This window comes from Mustelus asterias, chromosome 7, assembly GCF_964213995.1.
Source record: "Mustelus asterias chromosome 7, sMusAst1.hap1.1, whole genome shotgun sequence".
Lineage (NCBI taxonomy): Eukaryota > Metazoa > Chordata > Chondrichthyes > Carcharhiniformes > Triakidae > Mustelus > Mustelus asterias.
In genome coordinates this window covers 56,147,723-56,170,831 of record NC_135807.1, presented here as the reverse complement: position 1 = coordinate 56,170,831, position 23,109 = coordinate 56,147,723, and the positions used below count along the sequence as shown (strand labels likewise).

At 42.1% G+C, this 23,109-nt stretch overlaps 1 protein-coding gene across 2 annotated transcripts in view; it reads right to left on the bottom strand.

Annotated features, from left to right (window-relative positions):
* Nucleotides 1–22,891, bottom strand: part of rock1 (Rho-associated, coiled-coil containing protein kinase 1) — a 147,259-nt gene extending 124,368 nt beyond the window's left edge. For both annotated transcript variants that reach the window (XR_013498315.1, XM_078216081.1), the window contains exon 1: nucleotides 21,972–22,891. Coding sequence is in view for 1 of the 2 variants with exons in the window: in XM_078216081.1 (XP_078072207.1) it covers nucleotides 21,972–22,064 (93 nt within the window). In the remaining variant the exon portion in view is untranslated. The remainder of the gene's footprint in view (nucleotides 1–21,971) is intronic.
* Between the last annotated feature and the right edge of the window lie 218 nt (nucleotides 22,892–23,109).

Sequence of the window (23,109 nt, the reverse complement as noted above, 5' to 3'; positions counted from 1 at the left end):
TTGGATTATACATTCAGTTAGCTAACAAACAAACATTTTTGTTTAGTTAATGTGGTTCGGTCAGAAGTCTACAAGAGAACATTGCCAAATAGTTGGAAAAAGTTTAAAAAACCTCAAAATTGTTCTGTTAAAAATGCAAGTCAACTTGGGTCATTCTTGTGAGCCTGAAACAAGGTCTGCCTCTATTTCATTAGAAAGCTACTTGCAAGAGGGAAGGAACAAAGATGAAGAGAAATAAATTTTAAAACCTGCAATGGAAAAACAATTTCTTCAAAGATTTCCCAACTTCTACATTCTTAAAAACGTGCTCTAAAACCTTTGCAGCCAAAAAGTCTGGCTTATTTGCTCCTGCACTGCCACTCCTGTTCCAAGGTCCACATTGCCCCTCTGACGTCTCTTCCTACCTTCATTACCCCCAACATTCACTTGGGTGCTTTTTATCTCAGGTAAAGAACTGAACAGACCAAAGTTCAAACCTTGCTCCACAATGCTGGAATGTTAAAATGCTGATGTTCTGTATCACCATCAAAACAATAATTTTTCTCAACACTTAAAAAATACAAAATGGTATATTGCATTCTATTACTTATTTCTGCATTTCACTCTGCTGATATTGTTGTCAGCATCAAAAATGTTTGTAAGCCTTCAAATCTAATATCCAGGATATTTGGTAAATAACCCAAATGCAACATTACTAAAGAAATTCAACTTTGAATGTATTCAACTGTAACATATAAGCAACATTACAACCCTTCTCTCCTGAAAGTGCTGAATCGTGCTTTGGTAAGACTGCAGAGGCACTGTTTGCAGTGCCACACCCAACTTGGTATTTTTCACATGCAATCTGAAACAGTGAATGTCAACAGGTATTCAACCATGAGGGAGGGTAAGCATTACAGCCAACCTTAACTGTGCCCTTATCCGAAATCTGCAGATGTGAATTCCTTAGAACAAGTCATTGAGTAGTGAATAGGAACAAGAACTTTGAATAGTGTTTTCTGTCTGAACAAAGAGATATTTAATCCATATTAAAATTCTGGTATAGATCAGTTATTCCAGCACAGAACAAGAGCCAAATTTTCACTCCCGAGTTAAGAGCGCAGTGGCAGGAGAATGTGCCGCACCCACCCCCCTCACCCCACCAGATCTTTGGATTTTTATTGCCCGGGGGTTGGTGGGTTTTGGGCAGGAGGGGGTGACGGGGATCAACTGGCATTGGGACCACCATTTCCAAAGACAGATCAGAGGCAATAGAAAGGCCTCCCAGTGCTAAGGCAGGTTGTTTAAAATGAGGCACACCTCGGTGCTTTGGGACTTTGTCCCAGCTACAAAGAAAAGCAATAAAAGCAAAAATAGCCCTTAAGCCCTCAATTCCCTTCACACTCCCGATGGCTCATGCCAACTCATGCCCCCATTCACCATTCATGGCCCTCATACCCTCCCCCATGCCAATCCATGTCTCTCTACTCACCCTACATGGCCCCTTATAGTCCTTATGTCAACTTAGTGCCAACACATGATCCTTCCACTCACCACCCTTTGTCCTTTTACTAAGGCTCGGAGCCCTTCAGTCATTGCAAAAACTCAGGCCCAAGATTTAAACCTGATGCCTTCTTCCACTACTACTTCCTAAAGCTGCAAGGAAGCCTGCAGGAAAACTGCCCTTGAGGTCCACATCATCACAAATGCCAGACTTCAGCCAATTTGATTAACTTCATATGATATCAAGAAACAGTTGAGTTTACTGGACACAATAGAACCAACATATTCCAAAAATATCCTGCTGTAGTGCTGAAGAACTAAACAAGCTGTTACAGGACAGTTACTGTACTGGAATTTACTAAACAATGTGAAAAATTGCCCAGGTCATGTCTTGTCCACAAGAAAATTAGAGACAAGCAATCTGGCCAATCACAAGCATATCAGCCATCTCTTAATCATCAGCAAAGTGATTTAAGGTATGATAGAGTTCTGTAGCCTCGCTCTCATTTAAATAATAGTCTACTATTTTTCCGTTCTTCCTGTCAAAGTAGACGGTTCAAATTTTCCCATGTTGTATTCTGCTTGCTAAATTTCTGCCCCTTCACTCAACCTATCAAAATCCCATTGTTGATTTCTAGGTGTCTTTTTCACAACTTATTTCTGACCTATCTTTGTGTTACCAGAAAATTTAGCTCTCATATATTTGGTCCCTTCATCCAAGTCATTGATATAGATTGCAAATAGTTGACGCACTGATCCCTGTGGCACTCCATTAGTAAGAAGTCTCACAACACCAGGTTAAAGTCCAACAGGTTTATTTGGTAGCAAATACCATAAGCTTTCGGAGCACTGCTCCTTTGTCAGATGGAGTGGGAACTCCATCTGACGAAGGAGCAGTGCTCCGAAAGCTTATGGTATTTGCTACCAAATAAACCTGTTGGACTTTAACCTGGTGTTGTGAGACTTCTTACTGTGTTTACCCCAGTCCAACGCCGGCATCCCCACATCAGCACTCCACTAGTAACAGCTTGCCAATACGAAAATCCCTGTTCTTTGCTTCTTGTTAGCTACCCAGTACACTTTGAGTTCTTATTTTGTGCAGTAAACTTTGCAGCAGCGTCGATTCAACTGGGGCACAAAAGTCAGGTCTGTTTTAATACTATTTCCTGCATTTTCCTCCTCACGCTGTTGTCTCTCCAATGGCATGGAATACCCAAATATGCTAATATCACTGCATAGCTGATGAAATCATTCTCACCTTGCGCGTGAAAACATCATATAATGCATATCGCAAAGGTATCCGGTTTTGGAGGTTTCCGGCGCTTGCCATTTTTGGTGAAAACTCTCCAATGACTGGAGCCGGGTCTACTTCAAAGGGAGATGGTCGTGGTTTATTGGTGATAATATATAATGTCATTTCTTCTTTCCATAAGAACTTGCACAGTTTCTTCATAGAACATAGAACAGTACAGCACAGAACAGGCCCTTTGGCCCACGATGTTGTGCCGAGCTTTATCTGAAACCAAGATCAAGCTATCCCACTCCCTATCATCCTGGTGTGCTCCATGTGCCTATCCAATAACCGCTTAAATGTTCCTAAAGTCTCTGACTCCACTATCACTGCAGGCAGTCTATTCCACACCCCAACCACTCTCTGCGTAAAGAACCTACCTCTGATATCCTTCTTATATCTCCCACCATGAACCCTATAGTTATGCCCCCTTGTAATAGCTCCATCCACCCGAGGAAATAGTCTTTGAACGTTCACTCTATTTATCCCCTTCATCATTTTATAAACCTCTATTAAATCTCCCCTCAGCCTCCTCCGCTCCAGAGAGAACAGCCCTAGCTCCCTCAACCTTTCCTCATAAGACCTACCCTCCAAACCAGGCAGCATCCTGGTAAATCTCCTTTGCACTCTTTCCAGCGCTTCCACATCCTTCTTATAGTGAGGTGACCAGAACTGCACACAATATTCCAAATGTGGTCTCACCAAGGTCCTGTACAGTTGCAGCATAACCCCACGGCTCTTAAACTCCAACCCCCTGTTAATAAAAGCTAACACACTATAGGCCTTCTTCACAGCTCTATCCACTTGAGTGGCAACCTTTAGAGATCTGTGGATATGGACCCCAAGATCTCTCTGTTCCTCCACAGTCTTCAGAACCCTACCTTTGACCCTGTAATCCACATTTAAATTAGTCCTACCAAAATGAATCACCTCACATTTATCAGGGTTAAACTCCATTTGCCATTTTTCAGCCCAGCTTTGCATCCTATCTATGTCTCTTTGCAGCCTACAACAGCCCTCCACCTCATCCACTACTCCACCAATCTTGGTGTCATCAGCAAATTTACTGATCCACCCTTCAGCCCCCTCCTCTAAGTCATTAATAAAAATCACAAAGAGCAGAGGACCAAGCACTGATCCCTGTGGCACTCCGCTAGCAACCTGCCTCCAGTCCGAAAATTTTCCATCCACCACCACCTGTGTCTTCGATCAGATAGCCAGTTACCTATCCAATCGGCCAACTTTCCCTCTATCCCACACCTCCTTACTTTCATCATAAGCCGACCATGGGGGACCTTATCAAACGCCTTACTAAAATCCACGTATATGACATCAACTGCCCTACCTTCATCAACACACTTAAGTTACCTCCTCAAAAAATTCAATCAAATTTGTGAGGCACGACTTGCCCTTCACGAATCCGTGCTGACTATCCCGGATTAATCCGCATCTTTCTAAATGGTCGTAAATCCCATCCCCAAGGACCTTTTCCATCAATTTACCAACCACCGAAGTAAGACTAACCGGTCTATAATTACCAGGGTCATTTCTATTCCCTTTCTTAAACAGAGGAACAACATTCGCCACTCTCCAGTCCTCTGGCACCATCCCCGTGGACAGTGAGGACCTAAAGATTAAAGCCAAAGGCTCTGCAATCTCATCCCTTGTCTCCCAAAGAATCCTAGGATATATTTCATCAGGCCCAGGGGACTTATCGACCTTCAGTTACAATGCAGTATCTTTGGAGGCTTTCAGGATCTGTGGCAGGGTAAAGCAGAGCTGCGTTCTGGCACCAACTCTATTTGGCATATTTTTTGACAAACTGCTATTGTATGCTTTCAGTGATTCAAATGAAGGTGTCTACCTGCATGCCAGAGCCAATGGTAAGCTGTTCAATTTGGCAAGATTGCATGGCAAGACCAAAATGTGTAATGCCTTATTAGGTGATTTGCTGTTTGTTGATGACTTTGCACTGGCATGCAGTACTGAAGTTCACTTGCAACAGCTTGTAGATCGGTTCTCCCAGGCCTGCACGGTGATTAGATTAACAGCCAGTGTCAGAAAGGCCAAAGTTATGGGCCAGGATGTAGAGACTCTGCCTTCTATCAATACTGACAACCTCACTCAGGAGGTCATCGAAAGCTTCACTTACCTGGGATCAACAACCACCAGCAACATGTTCCTTGATGCTCAAATCAGCATCTGAATTATCAAGGCTACGGCTGTCATGTGAAAGTTAAGAAGTCGAGTGCGGACCAACAATAAACTAACTGAAAGTACAAAGCTCCTATTCTCAGCCCCCTCCTTTACAGTAGTGAGGCTTGGACAACTTATGCAAGCCAAGAAAAGCAACTGAACAGCATCCGCTGCCTCAAGTAAATATTGGGCATCTCCTGGCAAGACAGTATATCTACACCAACATGCACAGATCCCTAGCATCTTTGCAGCCTTGAGTCAGTGGTGACTCCAATGGCTAGGTCATTTGAATCCAATAATGACAGCCACATCCTCAAAGAGATGCTATGCTCTAAGGTAAATTTGCTGTTGGCACAAGACCAACAGGTCACCCACATAGAATTTCTAGAATCCCTGCAAAAAAAGAGATTATTCGGACCTTTGAATCTGCACCTAGTCTCCAAAAGAGCACCCACCCAGAACCTCCCCTCCACCCTATCCCCCATAATCCCGCACATTTACCATGGCCAATCCACTTAACCTATACATCTTTGGACACTAAAGGGGCAATTTAGCATGGCCAATCCACAAAACCTGCACATCTTTGGACTGTGGGAGAAAACCAGGGAACCCAGAGGAAACCCACACTGACACGAAGAGAACGTATAAATTCCACACGAACAATCGCCCAAGGCCGAAATCAAACCCAGGTTCATGGTTCTATAAGACAGCAGAACTAACCACTGTGTCACCATGCCGTATCTGTAGTATAAAGATGTCTACAATTGCGACTCCTACGTGGATCGGAGTCAATGCATGGGAAATTCTCACTGCTGATCGGAATGCCTGGAGACAAACAGTCAGGAAGGGTGCAGAAAAGGCAAAGTACAAAGGAAAGGACTGGATGGCAGAAGGAAAAAACATCAGTCAACCTTCAGCCAATTGTGCTAGCTGCAGAAGACATTTCTACTCATGAATAAGCCTTTACAGTCACAATAGACAAAGGTCAATACAAATGCGACATACACTCCATGCACATTCCACTGACCCCGAGACGGACAGATGTCAATATATTAGTTTGCGGGAAGCATTAACACAGGTATTAACCAGGAGGGCTGAATGGCCAGCTTCTGGTGCATGTAAGTACATTGCATTGACTTGCTAGCATTCAAAGTTTTGGCAGATAGCTCAACAAGCACTCAATGCAGCCTAGATCCAAATTTACAGTGGAATGTGTAACAAGTGGAATGCATGACGGATCTAGATGGAGATCAATTAGGCATTCTCCTTTCTTTTAAAAATATACATATCACGAAGTTTGAGAAGTCCATGAAACATATGTATGGGTGGCCAAGAGGGTCAAAAGCCTAGCAATCATGGTTTGAGATACAATTATAGCTACAGCAAAATCAGGTATAATTGAAGTGAAGATTGAGTATTGTAAGACTGTTTACATTAACAGGATAAAAATGTCACCAGGTGCATATAAATATGCAAAGATTGGAATTCGCTTACGTGTTTCTGCCATTCTCCACCCCAAATTTAAGCATATTGACGATCATATCATTACACCTGGAATGATCTTGTACATTTTCAATTAAGACACAAAACACGATCAACATGAATTTTGATTGTTTGATTGATGAATCAATCAGGAAATGAAGAAATGTTATTTTTTAATTTAGGAAATTACATGCAATATTGTCTAACAATTATACTTTGATAAAATCCTAATGACAACTTCAGAGCATGTGCTTAGTAAATTTTCTGTCAATACTTGAAGTGGACTGAACCACTGCAGAAAACCCCTATTTCAAACTGAATTTTACCAGCCCTCTGGAAACAGACTACGAGACAGGGGTAGGGATTGCCTGTGGTCTTCCTGCCACCATGCCATTTTACCAGCACTGGGGAAGGTGGAGGAGTGGGGCCCCTCTTATTTGAGCACTCTACGGCCCATGGAGGGGTTCCTTAGCATCAATCGTCACCGTCATGAAAATCACCAGCCCTACCCTCATGAACCCCCACCCTGGGTTCCTGAAGAGGGCTATTTGACCGGCCCTGTGGCTCCAGACACAGATTACCTGGTCAAAAGATCAGCCCGCTTCCATGACCTAGAAGTGGTCACCTTTCTTGGTGGCACAAACAATGGGATGGGGGAGTGCGGGGTGTGCCACTAGTTTGGGGGCATGTTGTCAGGGACCTGTGGTGCCAATAAAATTCCAGACTCCCTTTATCATTTGTGAACAAGAGAAGAGTGAAGCAAGAGATCACAATGCGATATGCAGGCATATGAGTAGTATAGGCACTGAGATCTAAAGAACAGAGTCTTGTCAAGGAAAGAGATGAGGAAATTCGGCATGTCCACTACACCTCTCACCAACTTTTACAGATGCACCATAGAAAGCATCCTTTCCTGATGTAGAATCACAGAGTCATAGAGGTTTATAGCATGGAAACAGGCCCTTTGGCCCAACTTGTCCATGCTGCCCTTTTTTTTAAAACCCCTTAGTCCTCATTGCCTGCATTTGGTCCATATCTCTCTATACCCATCTTACCCATGTAATTGTCTAAATGCTTTTTAAAAAACAAAATTGTACCCGCCTCTACTACTACCTCTGGCAGCTTGTTCCAGACACTCACCACCCTCTGTGTGAAAAAAGTGCACCTCTGGATCCTTTTGTATCTCTCCCCTGTATCACAGATTGGTATGGCTCCTGCTCTGAACAAGACGCAAGAAACTACAAAGGACTGTGAACGTAGCCCAATCCATCATGCAAACCAGTCTCACATCCATTGATTCCATCTAAACTTCCTGCTGCCTGAGAAAAGCAGCCAGCATAATCAAAGACCCCACGCATCCCGGACATACTCTGTTCCACCTTCTTCCAGCGGGAAAAAGTCTGAGATCACATACCAACCGACTCAGAATAGCTTCTTCCCTGCTGCCATCAGACTTTTGAATGGACCTATCATATATTAAGTTGATCTTTCTCTACACCCGAGCTATGACTGTAACAATATATTCTGCACCCTCTCCTTTCCTTCTCCCCTATGTAGTTGATGAACGGTATGTTTTGTTTGCATCGCGCGCAAGAAACAATACTTTTCACTGTATCCCAATTCATGTGACAATAATATATCAAATTCAAATCAAAATAATGGGTTACTGCAACAAATATTAGCACATAATAACAATGTTCTATGCACAGGAATGTGCAGAGTTATTTTGGATGGTATATATAATGGAAAATATATTCAGAGTATTAATGTCAACATTATTTGAAGTCTGTAAACATATAGATTTTGGACACCATCTTTTGGCCTACTTTTTAAAAATATTTAAGTGAAGTTCATCTCATGATTGTGCTAAATTTAAGCACAAGAATTTGAACATTATGAGTCACTTAGAAGGCTGACTAACCTGCACTATTTAATGCTCAAATTAAGCCAGATTGTTTATTTTTCCCTAAATGTAGCAAGAAGCATGCACAAAAGCCCATGAGACAGAACTAAAGTGGAAATAGTTCTAAGAAGCATAGTATCACTGAAATCAAGCCAAATATTGGATCCTATAAACTTTCAAAGAATGGTTTTGGGGGTTGCAGGAAGAAAAGGACTTTGTTATTTTAGCTCGCCAAGGAACATTTTAATTTTAGTATACTTTCTCTGGAAAAACCAAAATAAAATTCCAATAGTGTACGATTGTAATACAATGGAATATAGAGATTTGATGTTTGTTACTCCACCTTCTCAATGGCAATTCGGACGAACAATAAATGCTGGCCTATCCCATCCCATGAACAAATGCATTTTTTTAAATGTATTTTTTTTAAATTTTGCTTGGACAGCTCATCCAGGGAGTGACGAGTATATCTATTTTGAAAACAGCGCTGATGTCAATGAATTTGTTTTGTTATGTTTGTGGTATGCATATTGACTGTGCTCCAAACTCTTTTCTCTCCAGTTCCCAGAGTTGTTGTTAAAAGCAGTAAATAAAAAAAAAGAAAAAGATATCTAAAGTTAGAAACAAAAACAGAAAATGCTGGAAAATCTCAGCAGGTCTGACAGCCTCTGTGGGGAGAGAATAGAACCAACATATCGAGTCAAATGACTCTTCGTCCAGCTTTGATGAAGAGTCATCTTGACTTGAAACATTGGCTCTATTCTCTCCCCACAGATACTGTCAGACCTGCTGAGATTTTCCAGCATTTACTGATTTTGTTCCAGATTCCAGCTCCTGCAGTATTTTGCTTTTATCCAAAGTTAGTCTCCAATTAGATTTGAAATACAAGTACAGTACAAGGATACTAAGAACACGAAGCCGCATACTTGAAGAAAATCTCTCCACCTTGCAACATCCTAGTTCATCCACTTCACTGAAAGCATCTTTTACAAGTGAAACTGGGGTAGTAAATTGAACACCAAAGGGACAAGTATATAATTCCTTGGACTTCATTTTTGCCTTAAAAGTTGCCTTTTAAAATATGTAGGCATTTTCCTTAATAGCTAAGAGGTCAAATTACTACATAAAGTGTGAGGTGCTGAGCCACACAGATGTGGAAACTCCCAGGTTCATGCACACCGAATGCTGATTGATTCACCCATTTGCACCTAAAAGTACAACAGCCAATATCAGCTCTCCAGAGCCCTGGGTTGAAAGCCTGCCAGGACACGACTTCTAATTTTTAGACATGATCCTTGCTGAATTTTGCTTATGGAAACCAAGGGTAGAGTTTTCCTGTCCCATTCGCCATGGGAATTGTAGCGGGCGGGACACGGACCACGCAAAGGTCCATTGGACTCAGGTGGGATTTTCCGACCTTGGGGCGAGTGCGGCCGGAATATCCTGCCCCAAATATGGCTCTGTCATGAAATAATTTTTGAAGAACATGAAAATATAAGAAATAGGAGGAATAGACAATATGGCCCCTTGAGCCAGCTGTACTATTCAATTATGATCATGGCTGATCTGATTGTGGCCTTAACTCCATTTTTGCAATTGCTCCCCATATCACTTGATTCCCCGAGAGACCAATAATCTGTCTATCTCAGCCTTAAATATATTCAACTATGGAGTATCGACAATCCTCCGGGGTGGAGAATTCCTAAGACTCACAATCCTTTGAATAAGAAATTTCTCCTCATCCTAAATGATCAGCAGCTTATCCTAGTGCCTCCTTGTTCAAGGTTCCGAAGCCAAAGAAAACAGTCAGCATCTACCCTATGAAGCCCCTTCAGAATATTGAATGTTTCAATGAGATAACGGCAGCATGGTGGCACAGTGGTTACCATTGGTGCCTCACAGCACCAGGGACCCAGGTTTGATTCCAGTCTTGGGTGACTGTCTCTGTGGAGTTTGCACATTCTCCTTATGTCTGCATTAGTTTCCTCCACGTCCTCCAGTTTCCTCTGACAGTCCAAAGATGTGCATGTTAGGTGGATTAGCAGGCTAAATACATGGGGTTACAGGCTTAGGGGCTGGGTAGGATTTTTGTTGGTTCAGGCTCGATGGGCTGAATGACCTCCTTCTGCACTGTAGTGATTCTATGATAACCTTGTATTCATCTAAATCCCAGAGAGTACAAACCCAATTTACACAGTTTCTCAGCATACAACAAACAACCCTGCTGCAATTGTATAGGGTGTTGGTAAGGCCACGCTGGAGCATTGTGCGCAATTTTGGTGTCTTTATCTGAGAAAGGATGTTCTTGCTATAGAGGAAGTGCAGTGAAGGTTTACCAGGCTGATTCATGGGATGACAGGACTGTTATATGAGGAGAGACTAAGTCGGTGAGGATGTAACAAGCAGGGTGGATAAAAGGGAACTAATGGATGTAGCACAATAAAAATAGAAAACGCCGGAATATCTCAGCAGGTCTGGCAGCATCGGTGGAGAGGGAAACCAAGTTAACATTTCGAATATGCATGACTTTTCTTCTGAAACGTTCACTCTGTTTCCGAGTGAACGTTTCAGAAGAAAAGTCATACATATTCGAAATGTTAACTTGGTTTTCCTCGCCACAGATGCTGCCAAATTTTGAGCTTTGCCAGCTTTTTCTGTTTTTATTTCAGATTTCTAGCAGTCACAGCATATACAGTATAACATACATATATTAATATACATGAGGTGTATTTGACTTTCCAAAATACATTCAATAAGGTTACGACACAAGATAAGAGCTCATGGTGTTTGTGGTAATGTTTTAGCATGGATAAAAGACTGGATAACTAATAAAAAACAGAGTCAGGAGGAATGGGTTGTTTTTCAGCTTGGTAGGCTGTATCTAGGAGAGTAGCACAGGATTAGTTCTGGGGCCTCAACTATTTACAATATATACTAATGACTTGGATGAAGGGACTGACTGTATTACAGCCAAATTTGCTGACAAATCAAAGATAAATATGAAAGCAAGTTGTAGAGTCATACAGCACAGAAAAAGGTCCTTCGGCCCATCATATCTATGCCGACCATGAAATACCAATTCACACGAATCCCATTTACCAGCATTTATACCATAGCCTATTATGCCTTGGTGATTTAAGTGCTTATCCAAATGCTTCTTAAATGTTGCGAGAGTCCCTGTATCCACCACCCTCTCAGGCAGCACGTTCCATATTTCCATCACCTTCTGGGTTAAAAAACATTTCCTCAGATTCCCTGCCACCCTGGCAACACCCCCCCACCCCCAACTATCCTCCCCCAATTAACCCCCCCGCCAACACTCACGACTATACACCAATTACCCATCAAAAATACTCCCCAACCACCCGAACCCCCGACTCAACCCAACCTAGCCCCTCACCCACTTAACTTACAAACTTACTTTCTCTCCTAACTTGTCAAGGTGGCTGGGACATTTAAACGCACCAAAATACCGCAGCTAGTCTTGTAAAAAAGGGGGGCATGACTGAGCTTTCCCCAATACTCCTACAGTACGAAAGAGTACTGCAGTTACAGGTATGCTCCATATTTCTCAGGAGGCCCAAGTTGGAAGTCCAAGCAAGAAATTTGGAGCTCCAGTGTCGGCTAAGCAAAGAGAAGCAGAGTGGCAATCCAACAGTGATACTCCATGAATGATTCGCCCCAGTATTTTGGAGGCTGAGTTAGACAGAGTTTCAATCTACAAGAGAGAGTCAAGAGTTATGGGGCAGGAAGGAAAGTGGAGCTTATGTTATTGGTACCTACATGCACCATGACAACTGGATCCTTCCCCTCCCAAATGATACATCTAAAATGGTTTGATTAAAAGACAGATAGAGAAACTTTCTTCTGGAAAAGGTATCCAGAACAAGAGGGCATAATGTAAAATAATTTGAAACAGACAAAAGGTAGTGAAAATCTGTAACTCACTCCCCAAAATGGCTGTGGATAATTGCCAGGTAAGAATATCAATAGATATGGATCAAAGGTCAGTACATTTTTACATTCCAATCTCAAAGTTTGCAATGTAACCAGGTGTCCTGAATAGACACCATACCAGAAGTCCATGTTTATATCACCAGGCCTCAGAGACTGCCAAGCTTAAATTCATGCTCCCATTAATTTCTATACGTTTCAAGTTGCTGAAACCAACTGATAACTGTATTTTCATTTAAATTTAATCTGTTATATTACACCAATGGTAGAAGAGTATTCCTTTCCAGTCCAAGTCCTTAAAGCTCAAACAAAACAAACCAGCAAAGAAGGTAGAATTCTAAATACAACTGAGTTACTTGGGCTTCAAGAGCCAGATTGCCAAAGGTTTGGAGCCATGTGGTCCGCAGGGCATAACTAGACATTGCTACTCTGTACAATTAATCTAGATTTGATGTTAGATATGAATTATTAATCGTGCAAGCTGATAATTTATGGCCTTGGAAATGCAAAATTAACCACTACTTGCTCAAAAGTTGGTATTGCTAAAGCCTACATGATGTTATTACTAATCTATGATTTACTTGTTAGCATACCAGTATTATTTGCTCTCTGTGATGCTGGAGGTATCATTTGAGTTCTGTCCTGTTACAACCGAATCTGTTATGCCATCTGATAGATAAACAAATACGCATTCGTACAGCAATGACAAAGGTTATAAAAAATAGGAGATGATCTTTCTCTATACCCTAGCTATGACTGTAACATTACATTCTGCACTCTCTCGTTTTCTTCTCTATGAATGGTATATTTTGTCTGTATAGCGTGCAAGAAACAATACTTTTCACTATACGTTAATACATGTGACAATAATAAATCAAATCAAAATCGAGTAAGCCATTCAAAATTGTTCTATCATTCAACAAGGTCATGGTTGATCTGATTGTGACCTTAACTCCACTTTCCTGCCTGCCCCCCTTAACCCTTGACTCCCTTGTTGATTAAAAATCTATATAACTCATCTTCGCATTTATTCAATGACCTAGCTTACACGGCTTGCTAGGAAGTAAATTTCCGTGGGAAGTACCCCCTACCTGGCCTTGGTGAGTTGCTGTGGTACATCTTGTATATGGTACACCTATGCCACTGTGCATAAGTGGTGGAGAAGTGAATATTTAAGTTGGTGGATGGGGTGCCAATCAAGCAGCTGCTGTCCTGGATGGTGTTAAGCTGTTTGAGTGCTGTTGGAGCTGAACTCAACCAAACAAGTGGACAGCATTCCATCATACTCCTGACTTATGCCTTGTAGATGGTGGACAGGCTTTGGGGAATCAGGACGTGAGTTACTCCCCTCAGAAATTCCAGCCTCTGATTGCTCTCGCAGCTGCAGTATTTATGCAGCTGGTCCAGTTCAGTTCTGGTCAATATAACCCCCTGCATTTTATTAAGAGGGATTCAGCAATGGTAATGCCATTGAATGTCAAGAGGAGTTGGTCGGAATCTCTCTTGTTGGAGAAAGTTATTGCCTAGCACTTGTATGGTGCAAATGTTACTTGCCACTTATCAGCATAGGCCTGAATGTTGTCCAGGTCTTTCTGTAAATTGGCTTAGACATTTTCAGATCTGAGTTGCAAATACTGAACTGTGTGCAATTATCAGCAAACATCCCCACCTCTACCTAATGATGATGGGAGGGTCATTGATGAAACAGCTGAAGATAATTGGGCGTAGGACATTACGCTGAGGACCTTCTGCAGCAATGTTGTGGAATTGAGATGATTGACCTCCAACAACCAGAACCACCTTCCTTTGTGTTGGTATGACTCCAACCAGTGGACAGTTTGCCCCAATTCCCACTGACTTCAGTTTTGCCAGTGCTCCTTGATGCCACACTTGTTCAAATGTTGCCTTGATGTCAAGGGTAGTCTCTCCCACTTCATCTCTTGAATTCAGTTCTCTTGTCAATATTTGGATCATAACTGTGATGAGGTCAGGAACTGAGTGGTCCTGGCCAAACCAAAATTCAGCATCAATGAGCAGGTTATTGCTGTTCGAGTGCTGCTTGATACACTTGCTGATGACCGGGAGTAGGTTGATGGGTGGGATTTCGCTGGATTGGATTTGTCCAGTTTTTTTGTGGACAGGATATATCTGGGCAATTTTCCACATTGTTGGGCAGATGCCAGTGTTGTAGTTTACCACCTTGCATTGTTATCTTATCATAGAATCCCTACAGTGCAGAAGGAGGCCATTCAGCCTATCAAGTCTGCACTGACCATAATCCCACCCAGGCTCTATCCCCATAACCCCACGTATTTACCCTAACTAGTCCCCCTGACACTATGGGGCAATTTAGCATGGCCAATCCCCCTAACCTGCACATCTCTGGACTGTGGGAGAAAACCGAAGCACCCGGAGGAAACCCACACAGACATGGGGAGAACATGCAGACTTCGCAAAGACAGTGACCCAAGCCAGGAATTGAACCCGGGTCCCTGGCGCCGAGGCAGCAGTGCTAACCACTGTGCCACCATGCCACCCTAAAAGCATCGCCCGAACAGGGACTTATGTAGTGTAATATCCTAACTATGTTAGGGATTGTGGATTTTAAACAAAAAGAAAATAAGGGGTTTATACATGTAGATTTAAAATAACACACAACAGGTTTATTCTAGGAGCTCTTGCCTGTACAGAGTAGAAATTGAAACCAAACAGCAGCCTATGAAATACCTTAATTACATCACTTTCAAATAACGTGATCGGCTCTTAAAGCAATCACGCAATTACTTAAATATATAACATGTAGCTGATTAGTGTTCTTATATTCTGTCGTAACCTTTAATGTGACATCTTATCCAATGTCTTTTGGAAATTCAAATACACGACATCTACTACTTCTCTATCCATTCTACTGGTTATATCCTCAAATAAATTTCTCAAACTTGATTTCCCTTTCAATTAAAGCATGCAGGTTCTACTTGGTTGTATTGTTATTTTCTAAATATCCTGCTATTACTTTCTTAATAATGGACCCCAACATTTTCTCAATGGGGTGGCACGGTGGCACAGTGGTTAGCACTGCTGCCTCACAGCGCCAGGGACCCGGGTTCAATTCCCAGCTTGGGTCACCAGTGTAGAGTTTGCATGTTCTCCCCATTTCTGTGTGGGTTTCCTCCAGGTTCTCCGGTTTCCTCCCACAGTCCAACGATGTGTGGATTAAGTGGATTGACCATACTAAATTGCCCCTTAGTGTCAGGGGGGTTAGCTAGGGTAAATGCATGGGGTTGAGGGGATAGGGCCTGGGTAGGATTGTAGTCGGTTCAGACTCGATGGGCCGAATGGCCTCTTTCTGCACTGTAGAATTCTATGATTCTATGACCGGTGTTAGCCTAACTGATCTTTAGTTCTCTGGTTTCTGTCTTCCACATTTCTTGATTTGAGGAATTATAATTGCAGTTTTCCAGCCCACTGGGACCTTTCCAGAATCTATGGAATTTTGGAATATTACAATCAACGTGTTCAACACCTGCATAGCCACTTCTTTCAGAACTTTAGCGAGGGGACTCGTCAGCCTTTAGTCCCATTTTTCCTTGAACTTTCTCTGAAGAGATCATGATTGCTTCTCCCTCCCTTATGCCCCTTGATCTTCTACTATCCTTGAGATAATTTCTGTATCCTCTGCTGATAGATCCAGCAGCTTAATACTTTTTTACCTTTACATGGGATGTGGGTGTCACTGGCATTGCCAGCATTTATTGTTCATCCCTAATTGTCCTTGAAGTGAGTGGCATTCTAGGCCATTTCAGAGGGTGATTAAGGGTCATCCACATTGCTGTGGGACTGGAGTCACATGTAGGCCAGACTAAGGGTGGCAGTTTTCCCAACCTGAAGGACATTAGTAAACCAGATGGGTTTTACAACAATCAATGATAGTTTCAGGGTCACCATTACTGAGACCAACTTTTAATTCCAGATTTATCAATTGAATTTAAATTCCATTAGCTTACACCCTCTGGACTGCTAATTCACTGACATTACCACTACACCCACCACCTCCTCCCTGGGCATCCATGACTTGGAGTGGGCCATCAGCAACAGAGTTATATACAACTACAATTATGGTTCATTACTCACTTGTCCATCATCATATGGTTAAATGAAAAGTCAGAACAGGATAAAAGGGGGGAAAACCCAAGCTATAACACTGCATGCTAAGCACCAAAAAGCAAATCCTGGATTGAGTTAACAACTAACAATCCAAGCAGAGCTTCATAGTGTTAGCACATCCAGTCAAAAATGGTGGAGGATATTCAGGTAACTAGTTGGGAAAGGACAAGGCTCTTTGAATATCTCTATCATGACATCTTCAGCTAAATGCACCAAGTGAATGACTCTATTTGGCCTTCTTCAAAGGTTCCATTGCATAGTTGCCAATATTCAGCTAACAGTTCTTGCGATGACATTAAGAAGTGATCAAGTGCAGTGGTCACGGTTTTTGGTCTCCAGTTGAAGGCTTGTGCACCATTTATAGCCATTTCCCCGTTAAAGCTGTTCCAAAGTTGATAATTCCCCACGTTAAGAAAATTGCTGAAGATGAGTCTACTCTAGTCAATTACCACCCTATCACCCTTGTCCCAATCATAGTAAAGTAATGAAAGAGTCAATAATGTCCATCTGAAATGCATGTATCCTTATGTACACTGATGACGTCCAGCTCTTCCTCACTACCACCTCTCTTGAACTTTCCACTGTCCTTAAACCATCAGACTGCTTATCCAACATCCAGTATTGGATGAACAAAAAATTTCCATTTTAATACTGTAAACACCAAAGCCAGTGCTATGTCAACCTTGGTGTCAAACCTGACCCCAAGAGCTTCCAAACACACCAGACCTGCTTATTTCCATCTTTATCAGACTCCACTCCTGTACCAGTTCATCTACTGCTGAAACTCATATTCATGCCTTTGTTATCTCCAAAGTTGACTATTCCAACACACTTGTGTTTTATCTTACACATTCGATCCTCTGTAAACTTGAGCTCATTCAGACTCTGCTGCCCATGTCCCAACTTGCACCAAGCCTTGTTTACCCATCATCCCTGTGTTCACTGACTTATACTGGCTTCTAATTAACACATACGTATGAACATACAAATTAGTAACAGGGGTAGGCCATTCAACCTCTCCAAGCCTGCTCCACCACTCAGTAAGATCTCTGTTGATCTAATTGTGGCCTCTACTTTCCTATATATCCCCGAAAACCTTCAACTCCCTTGTCAATCAAGAATCTAATTCAGCCTTGAGTATATTCAATGGCCTTGCCTTCACAGAATTCCACAGACTAACAACCCTCTGAAACTGCTTGATTTTGAAATTATCTTCCTCATTTTCAAATCTATAGTTTCACCCATTCCTTTCTTCCAGCCCGACATTCCTATGAGATATCTGCCTTTCTTTAATTCTAGCCTCCTGAGATTTATCATTTCTAACATTCCATCATTGGAGGCTGGGCCTTCAGCTCCAGAAATGCCTCCCTAAACCCCTCTACCTCACTCTTCTCCTTTAAGAAACTTCTTAAAATTGACCTCTGTGACCAAGCTTTTGGTCATTTGTCTAATATCTTCAGTGTCAAATTTTATTTGAGAGTCATAGAGGTTTACAGCACGGAAACAGGCCCTTCGGCCCAACTTGTCCATGCCGCCCTTTTTTTTTAAACCCCTAAGCTAATCCCAATTGCCTGCATTTGGCCCATATCCCTCTATACCCATCATATCCATGTAACTATCTAAATGCTTTTTAAAAGATAAAATTATACCCGCCTCTACTACTACCTCCAGACACTCACCATCCTGTGTGTGAAAAAGTTGCCCCTCTGGACACTTTTGTATCTCTCCCCTTAAACCTATGCCCTCTAGTTTTAGACTCCCCTGCCTTTGGGAAACGATATTGACTATCTACCTTGTCTATGCCCCTCATTATTTTATAGAGCTCACCCCTCAGCCTCCCACGCTCTAGAGAAAAAAGTCCCAGCCCATTCAGCCTCTCCTCAATCCATCAAGTAATGCTTTTGAAAAGTGCCTTGGTACACTTTAGGTTAAAAGCATCACATTAATACAAGTTGCGGCTGTTGTAGCAAACAACTAAGATTCATGGTTATTAGAAATGTACCAAGAAAACGCCAGCCTAAAGCAGGATCTGGATGATATCCAGACTTGGGCTGACAAAGTAAAATTAGCACTACATTACATACCAGGCAAAGAACAAAGAACAATACAGCACAGGAACAGGCCCTTCGGCCCTCCAAGCCTGCGCCGCTCATGTGCCCAACTAGACCATTCGTTTGTATCCCTCTATTCCCAGTCTGCTCATGCGGCTATCTAGATAAGTCTTAAACGATCCCAGCGTGAGCGCCTCAATCACCTTGCTTGGGAGTGCATTCCATGCCCCACCACCCTCTGTGTAAAATACGTCCCCCTGACATCTGTGTTGAATCTTGCCCCCCTCACCTTGAACCTGTGACCCCTTGTGTTCGTCACCTCCGACCTGGGAAAAAGCTTCCCACTGTTCACCCTATCTATGCCCTTCATAATTTTATACACCTCTATTAGGTCGCCCTTCATCCTCCGTCTTTCCAGGGAGAACATCCCCAGTTTACCCAATCTCTCCTCATAGCTAAGACCCTCCATACCAGGCAACATCCTGGTAAATCCTTTCTGTACTCTCTCCAAAGCCTCCACGTCCTTCTGGTAGTGTGGCGACCAGAACTGGACGCAGTATTTCAAATGTGGCCTAACCAACGTTCTATACAGCCGCAACATCATATGCCAACTTTTATATTCTATGCCCCGTCCAATAAAGGCAAGCATGCCATATGCCTTCTTCACCACCCTCTCCACCTGTGCTGCCACCTTTAAGGATCTGTGGACTTGTACACCCAGGTCCCTCTGTGTGTCTATACTCCTGATGGTTCTGCCATTTATTGTATAGCTCCCCCTTACATTAGATCTACCGAAATGCATCACTTCGCATTTATCTGGATTAAATTCCATCTGCCATTTCTCCGCCCAATGTTCCAGCCCATCTATATCTTGCTGTATTCTCTGACAATGTTCATCACTATCCGCAACTCCAGCAATCTTCATGTCGTCCGCAAACTTACTGATCACACCAGCTACATCTTCCTCCAAATCATTTATATATATCACAAACAGCAGAGGTCCCAGTACAGAGCCCTGCGGAACTCCACTAGTCACAGACCTCCAACCGGAAAAAGACCCCTCCACTGCTACCATCTGTCTTCTATGGCTAAGCCAGTTCTCCACCCATCTAGCTAGCTCACCTTTTATCCCGTGAGATTTAACCCTGCCATGAGGGACCTTGTCAAACGCTTTACTAAAATCCATATAGACGACATCCACGGCCCTTCCCTCATCAATTGTTTTCGTCACCTCCTCAAAAAACTCAACCAAATTTTTGAGGCATGACCTCCCTCGTACAAAACCATGCTGTCTATCGCTAATGAGATTATTCAGTTCTAAATGCGCATATATCCAATCTCCAAGAATCTTCTCCAACAATTTCCCTACCACGGACATCAAGCTCACCGGCCTATAATTACCTGGGTCATCCTTGCTACCCTTCTTAACCATTTCAATAACCATTTAGAAAGCCCAGCCACCTCCCCAATCTTCAACTGCAATACCATCACCAAGTCCTTTCTCAACATCTTGGAGGTCACCAAAATGTCTAACTACATCAGGCATAAGCAACAAAAATGACTAAAAGGCACTACTGAAGCAGAATACCCTGTGATCACAGTCCCCTCCCAAACTCTCAAACCTCGCCATCTATAAAAGCATAAGTCATGTTTATGATACAACATATATTTATATAAATCCTTCCACAATCTTTGTGCATTCCAACATGTTTTACAGACTATTAAGTACTTCTTGAAGCGTAGTCACTGTTATAGTGCAACACAATAGGAAGCTCCAACAAACAAAATGTAATAATGACCAGATAATCGTTTTAGTGAAAACTATTGACCAATGAAGAAAACTCTTCTTCAGATCATGCCATAGGATCTTTTACATTCACCCAAGTGGCAGGTGGAATTTTGCTAAGTGGATGATTCAATTTCTTCCAAAAGATGGCACGCCAACAGTACCATAGAACCATACAATCCCTACAGTGCAGAAGAAGGCCATTCGGCTCATTGAGTCTGCACCGACTCTCCAAAAGAACATCCCACCAAGGCCCTCCCCTCCACTCCACCCTATCCCCATAACCCTGCACATTTGCCATGATTAATCCATCTAACCTACACATCTTTGGATTGTGGGAGGAAACTGGAGCACGCGGAGGAAATCCACACTGTCACAGGGACAACATGCAAACTCACAGTCACCCAATGTTCGAATTGAACCCAGGTCCAACCATTGTCCCACCATGCCGCCTGAGTACTCCCTCCGTTCTGCACTGTCAACCTAAATTTTGTGGGCAAGTCTCAGAAATGGCATCTGAGCTCAGAACCTTCTGACTCTGAGGCATGGCTAGCACCTAAAATGTATGATGAAATGCTCATGAATTCACTGAATTAATGCAAATTCAAGAAACTCAAAAATATTCACAGAGCAGTCTGCTTAACCAGCACTTCAGCCACTAGACTTAATATCTGTCCTTTTCATCAAGTTGCAGTATGCATACATACCTGCAGTATGCATACATAACAGAAACTCACCAAATTTATCTCAGCAATGTCTCCCAGCTCTTCAATAATTCACAATATAAAGGATAAGAGGAATAAATGTTACAGAACTAACACTAATGCAAAAGTCACACATCATCCTTATATGTCTACATTCCCACATTGTCACCAAGTCAAAGTCCTAGAAAGCCCTTCCTGACAAAACTGGTAACACCATAACCTGAAGTACTATACAAGCATCTCTCATCATACTTCAGAAGAATTAAAAAAGGTTTTTCACTTAAGATGAAAAATTGTGAAAATGTTAAGGAATATTTTGATCTCTCTTGCTCCAAGTTATGCTCTATACTATTCTAGTTAATGCTAGCTATCAACTTTAAATGATGCATCTGGTAAATCTCATTCCTGATTCGCCAGGAGTATCAGAAACTATTTAATACAATAACAATTTGGATGTATAACTTGAATTTTTTTCTGCAACACTTGTAGCAACATGGGCCTTTTGAAGAAGGAAAATGAACATATTGCAACCAATAATCCTTACTGATCTGCATATCAACGGTGATTATTCAAATCATATTATAATTTACTGGTTTAAACCGATCTGATTTTTCAACTGAAGTAACGAAATTCTTGATCTGTTATGAAGCAAAAAGCAATATCATGCATTATAAGAACACCTACTCAGGATATAGTCTAATGGAGCACATTCAATATATTGGACACTGGTTTATTTTTACATAGTAAGAAGTCTCACAACACCAGGTTAAAGTCCAACATATTTTTACATAACCATGAATTCACCAGATTTGATTAGATTAGAAGTAAAATCCTCATTGATCTTACACATTATATCTGTGGAAAGTAAGATGAAGAACACAATCTTGCCTTGAAACATGAAGATCATATTTAAGCCTCTGGTCAACTTAATTAGAGCATCAAGAGAAAACTCACTTACCAGCAAACATTCACTGTTCACTTCGCACTTGGGGTCTTTTAACATCAATTCGATCTTCTCAAACCGAGCCTCTAAACTTTCTCCAGATGACATTGTGTCCACGTTGTTTTATAAAGTTTCGTCCCAATCAAAAAGTAAACAATATCGTTACAAAATAAGCACTTCCGACGTGACTTGTCAACCTCTTCACGGAATATCCAGCAGGGATTGATGTATCTCTGAAAGTCGATGCAAACGGCTTCACAGCATTATTTCACCCAACAGTTTTTTTTTCCCCCAATCGGAACCATAAAAACTTTCAGGAAGCTTCTGCGAATTATCAGTCGCATATTTCTTTTTTAAATTATATATGTAGAGAAAAAACAATAAATAGAAGAAAAAACTTTTCAAGTTTCAAGTTCCTCTTCAAAGTCTCAACAGGGCAGTGGCTCGTTTACAAAAAAAAGTACTGAAAATATATTTATTTATATATAGATTCGTCAAGTCGGTATTTTAAAACAGTAGAAATGGGTAATTTGGTTTAAAATTACAGTTGATACTGAAGAAAGCACCTTGCCAAGCCTCAAGTTACAGGCCTGAGCAGCACATCTGGTCCCTTGACAGCTTCAGCCCAGCAAAATGAACTTCTGCAAATATTTCTTCACAGCAGCTAACACGGCGCGCATTTAACATCCTGTGTGCCCATCGCTTCACATAAAACTCGGTTCGCAAATAAGCAGCCAGCTCGAAAACCTCAACGAGACTTTTCTTTTTTAAAAAAAAACCAAAAGCGGATTGTTAATCCCCGGCTTCTTTCTCAAAGGCGGCGACGAAGGTGCAGAACAATCATTTTTTCTCTTCCTGAAAACGTACCCGTCAAATGCAACTTTCTTTTCCTGATCAACATGTCCGCCTTCCTGTTCAAACCCTCAGAGGAAGCCAGCCGGCCCGCCGCCACTGCGCAGGCGCCACCTAGGCCTCGCCTCACACTCCGCCAGCCTGACAGACAGAGGGGCTCGACTCTCTCAGGGCCCTGACAAAAGTTAAAACACAGAAAACGTTTGCCTGTCAGCAAAACACGAAGGAATGCTGACTTGGGGACTTGACATTTTGGCAAGAGTTTCAGGAGGGCTATCTCCATCTGTTAGGTCACAAAGAT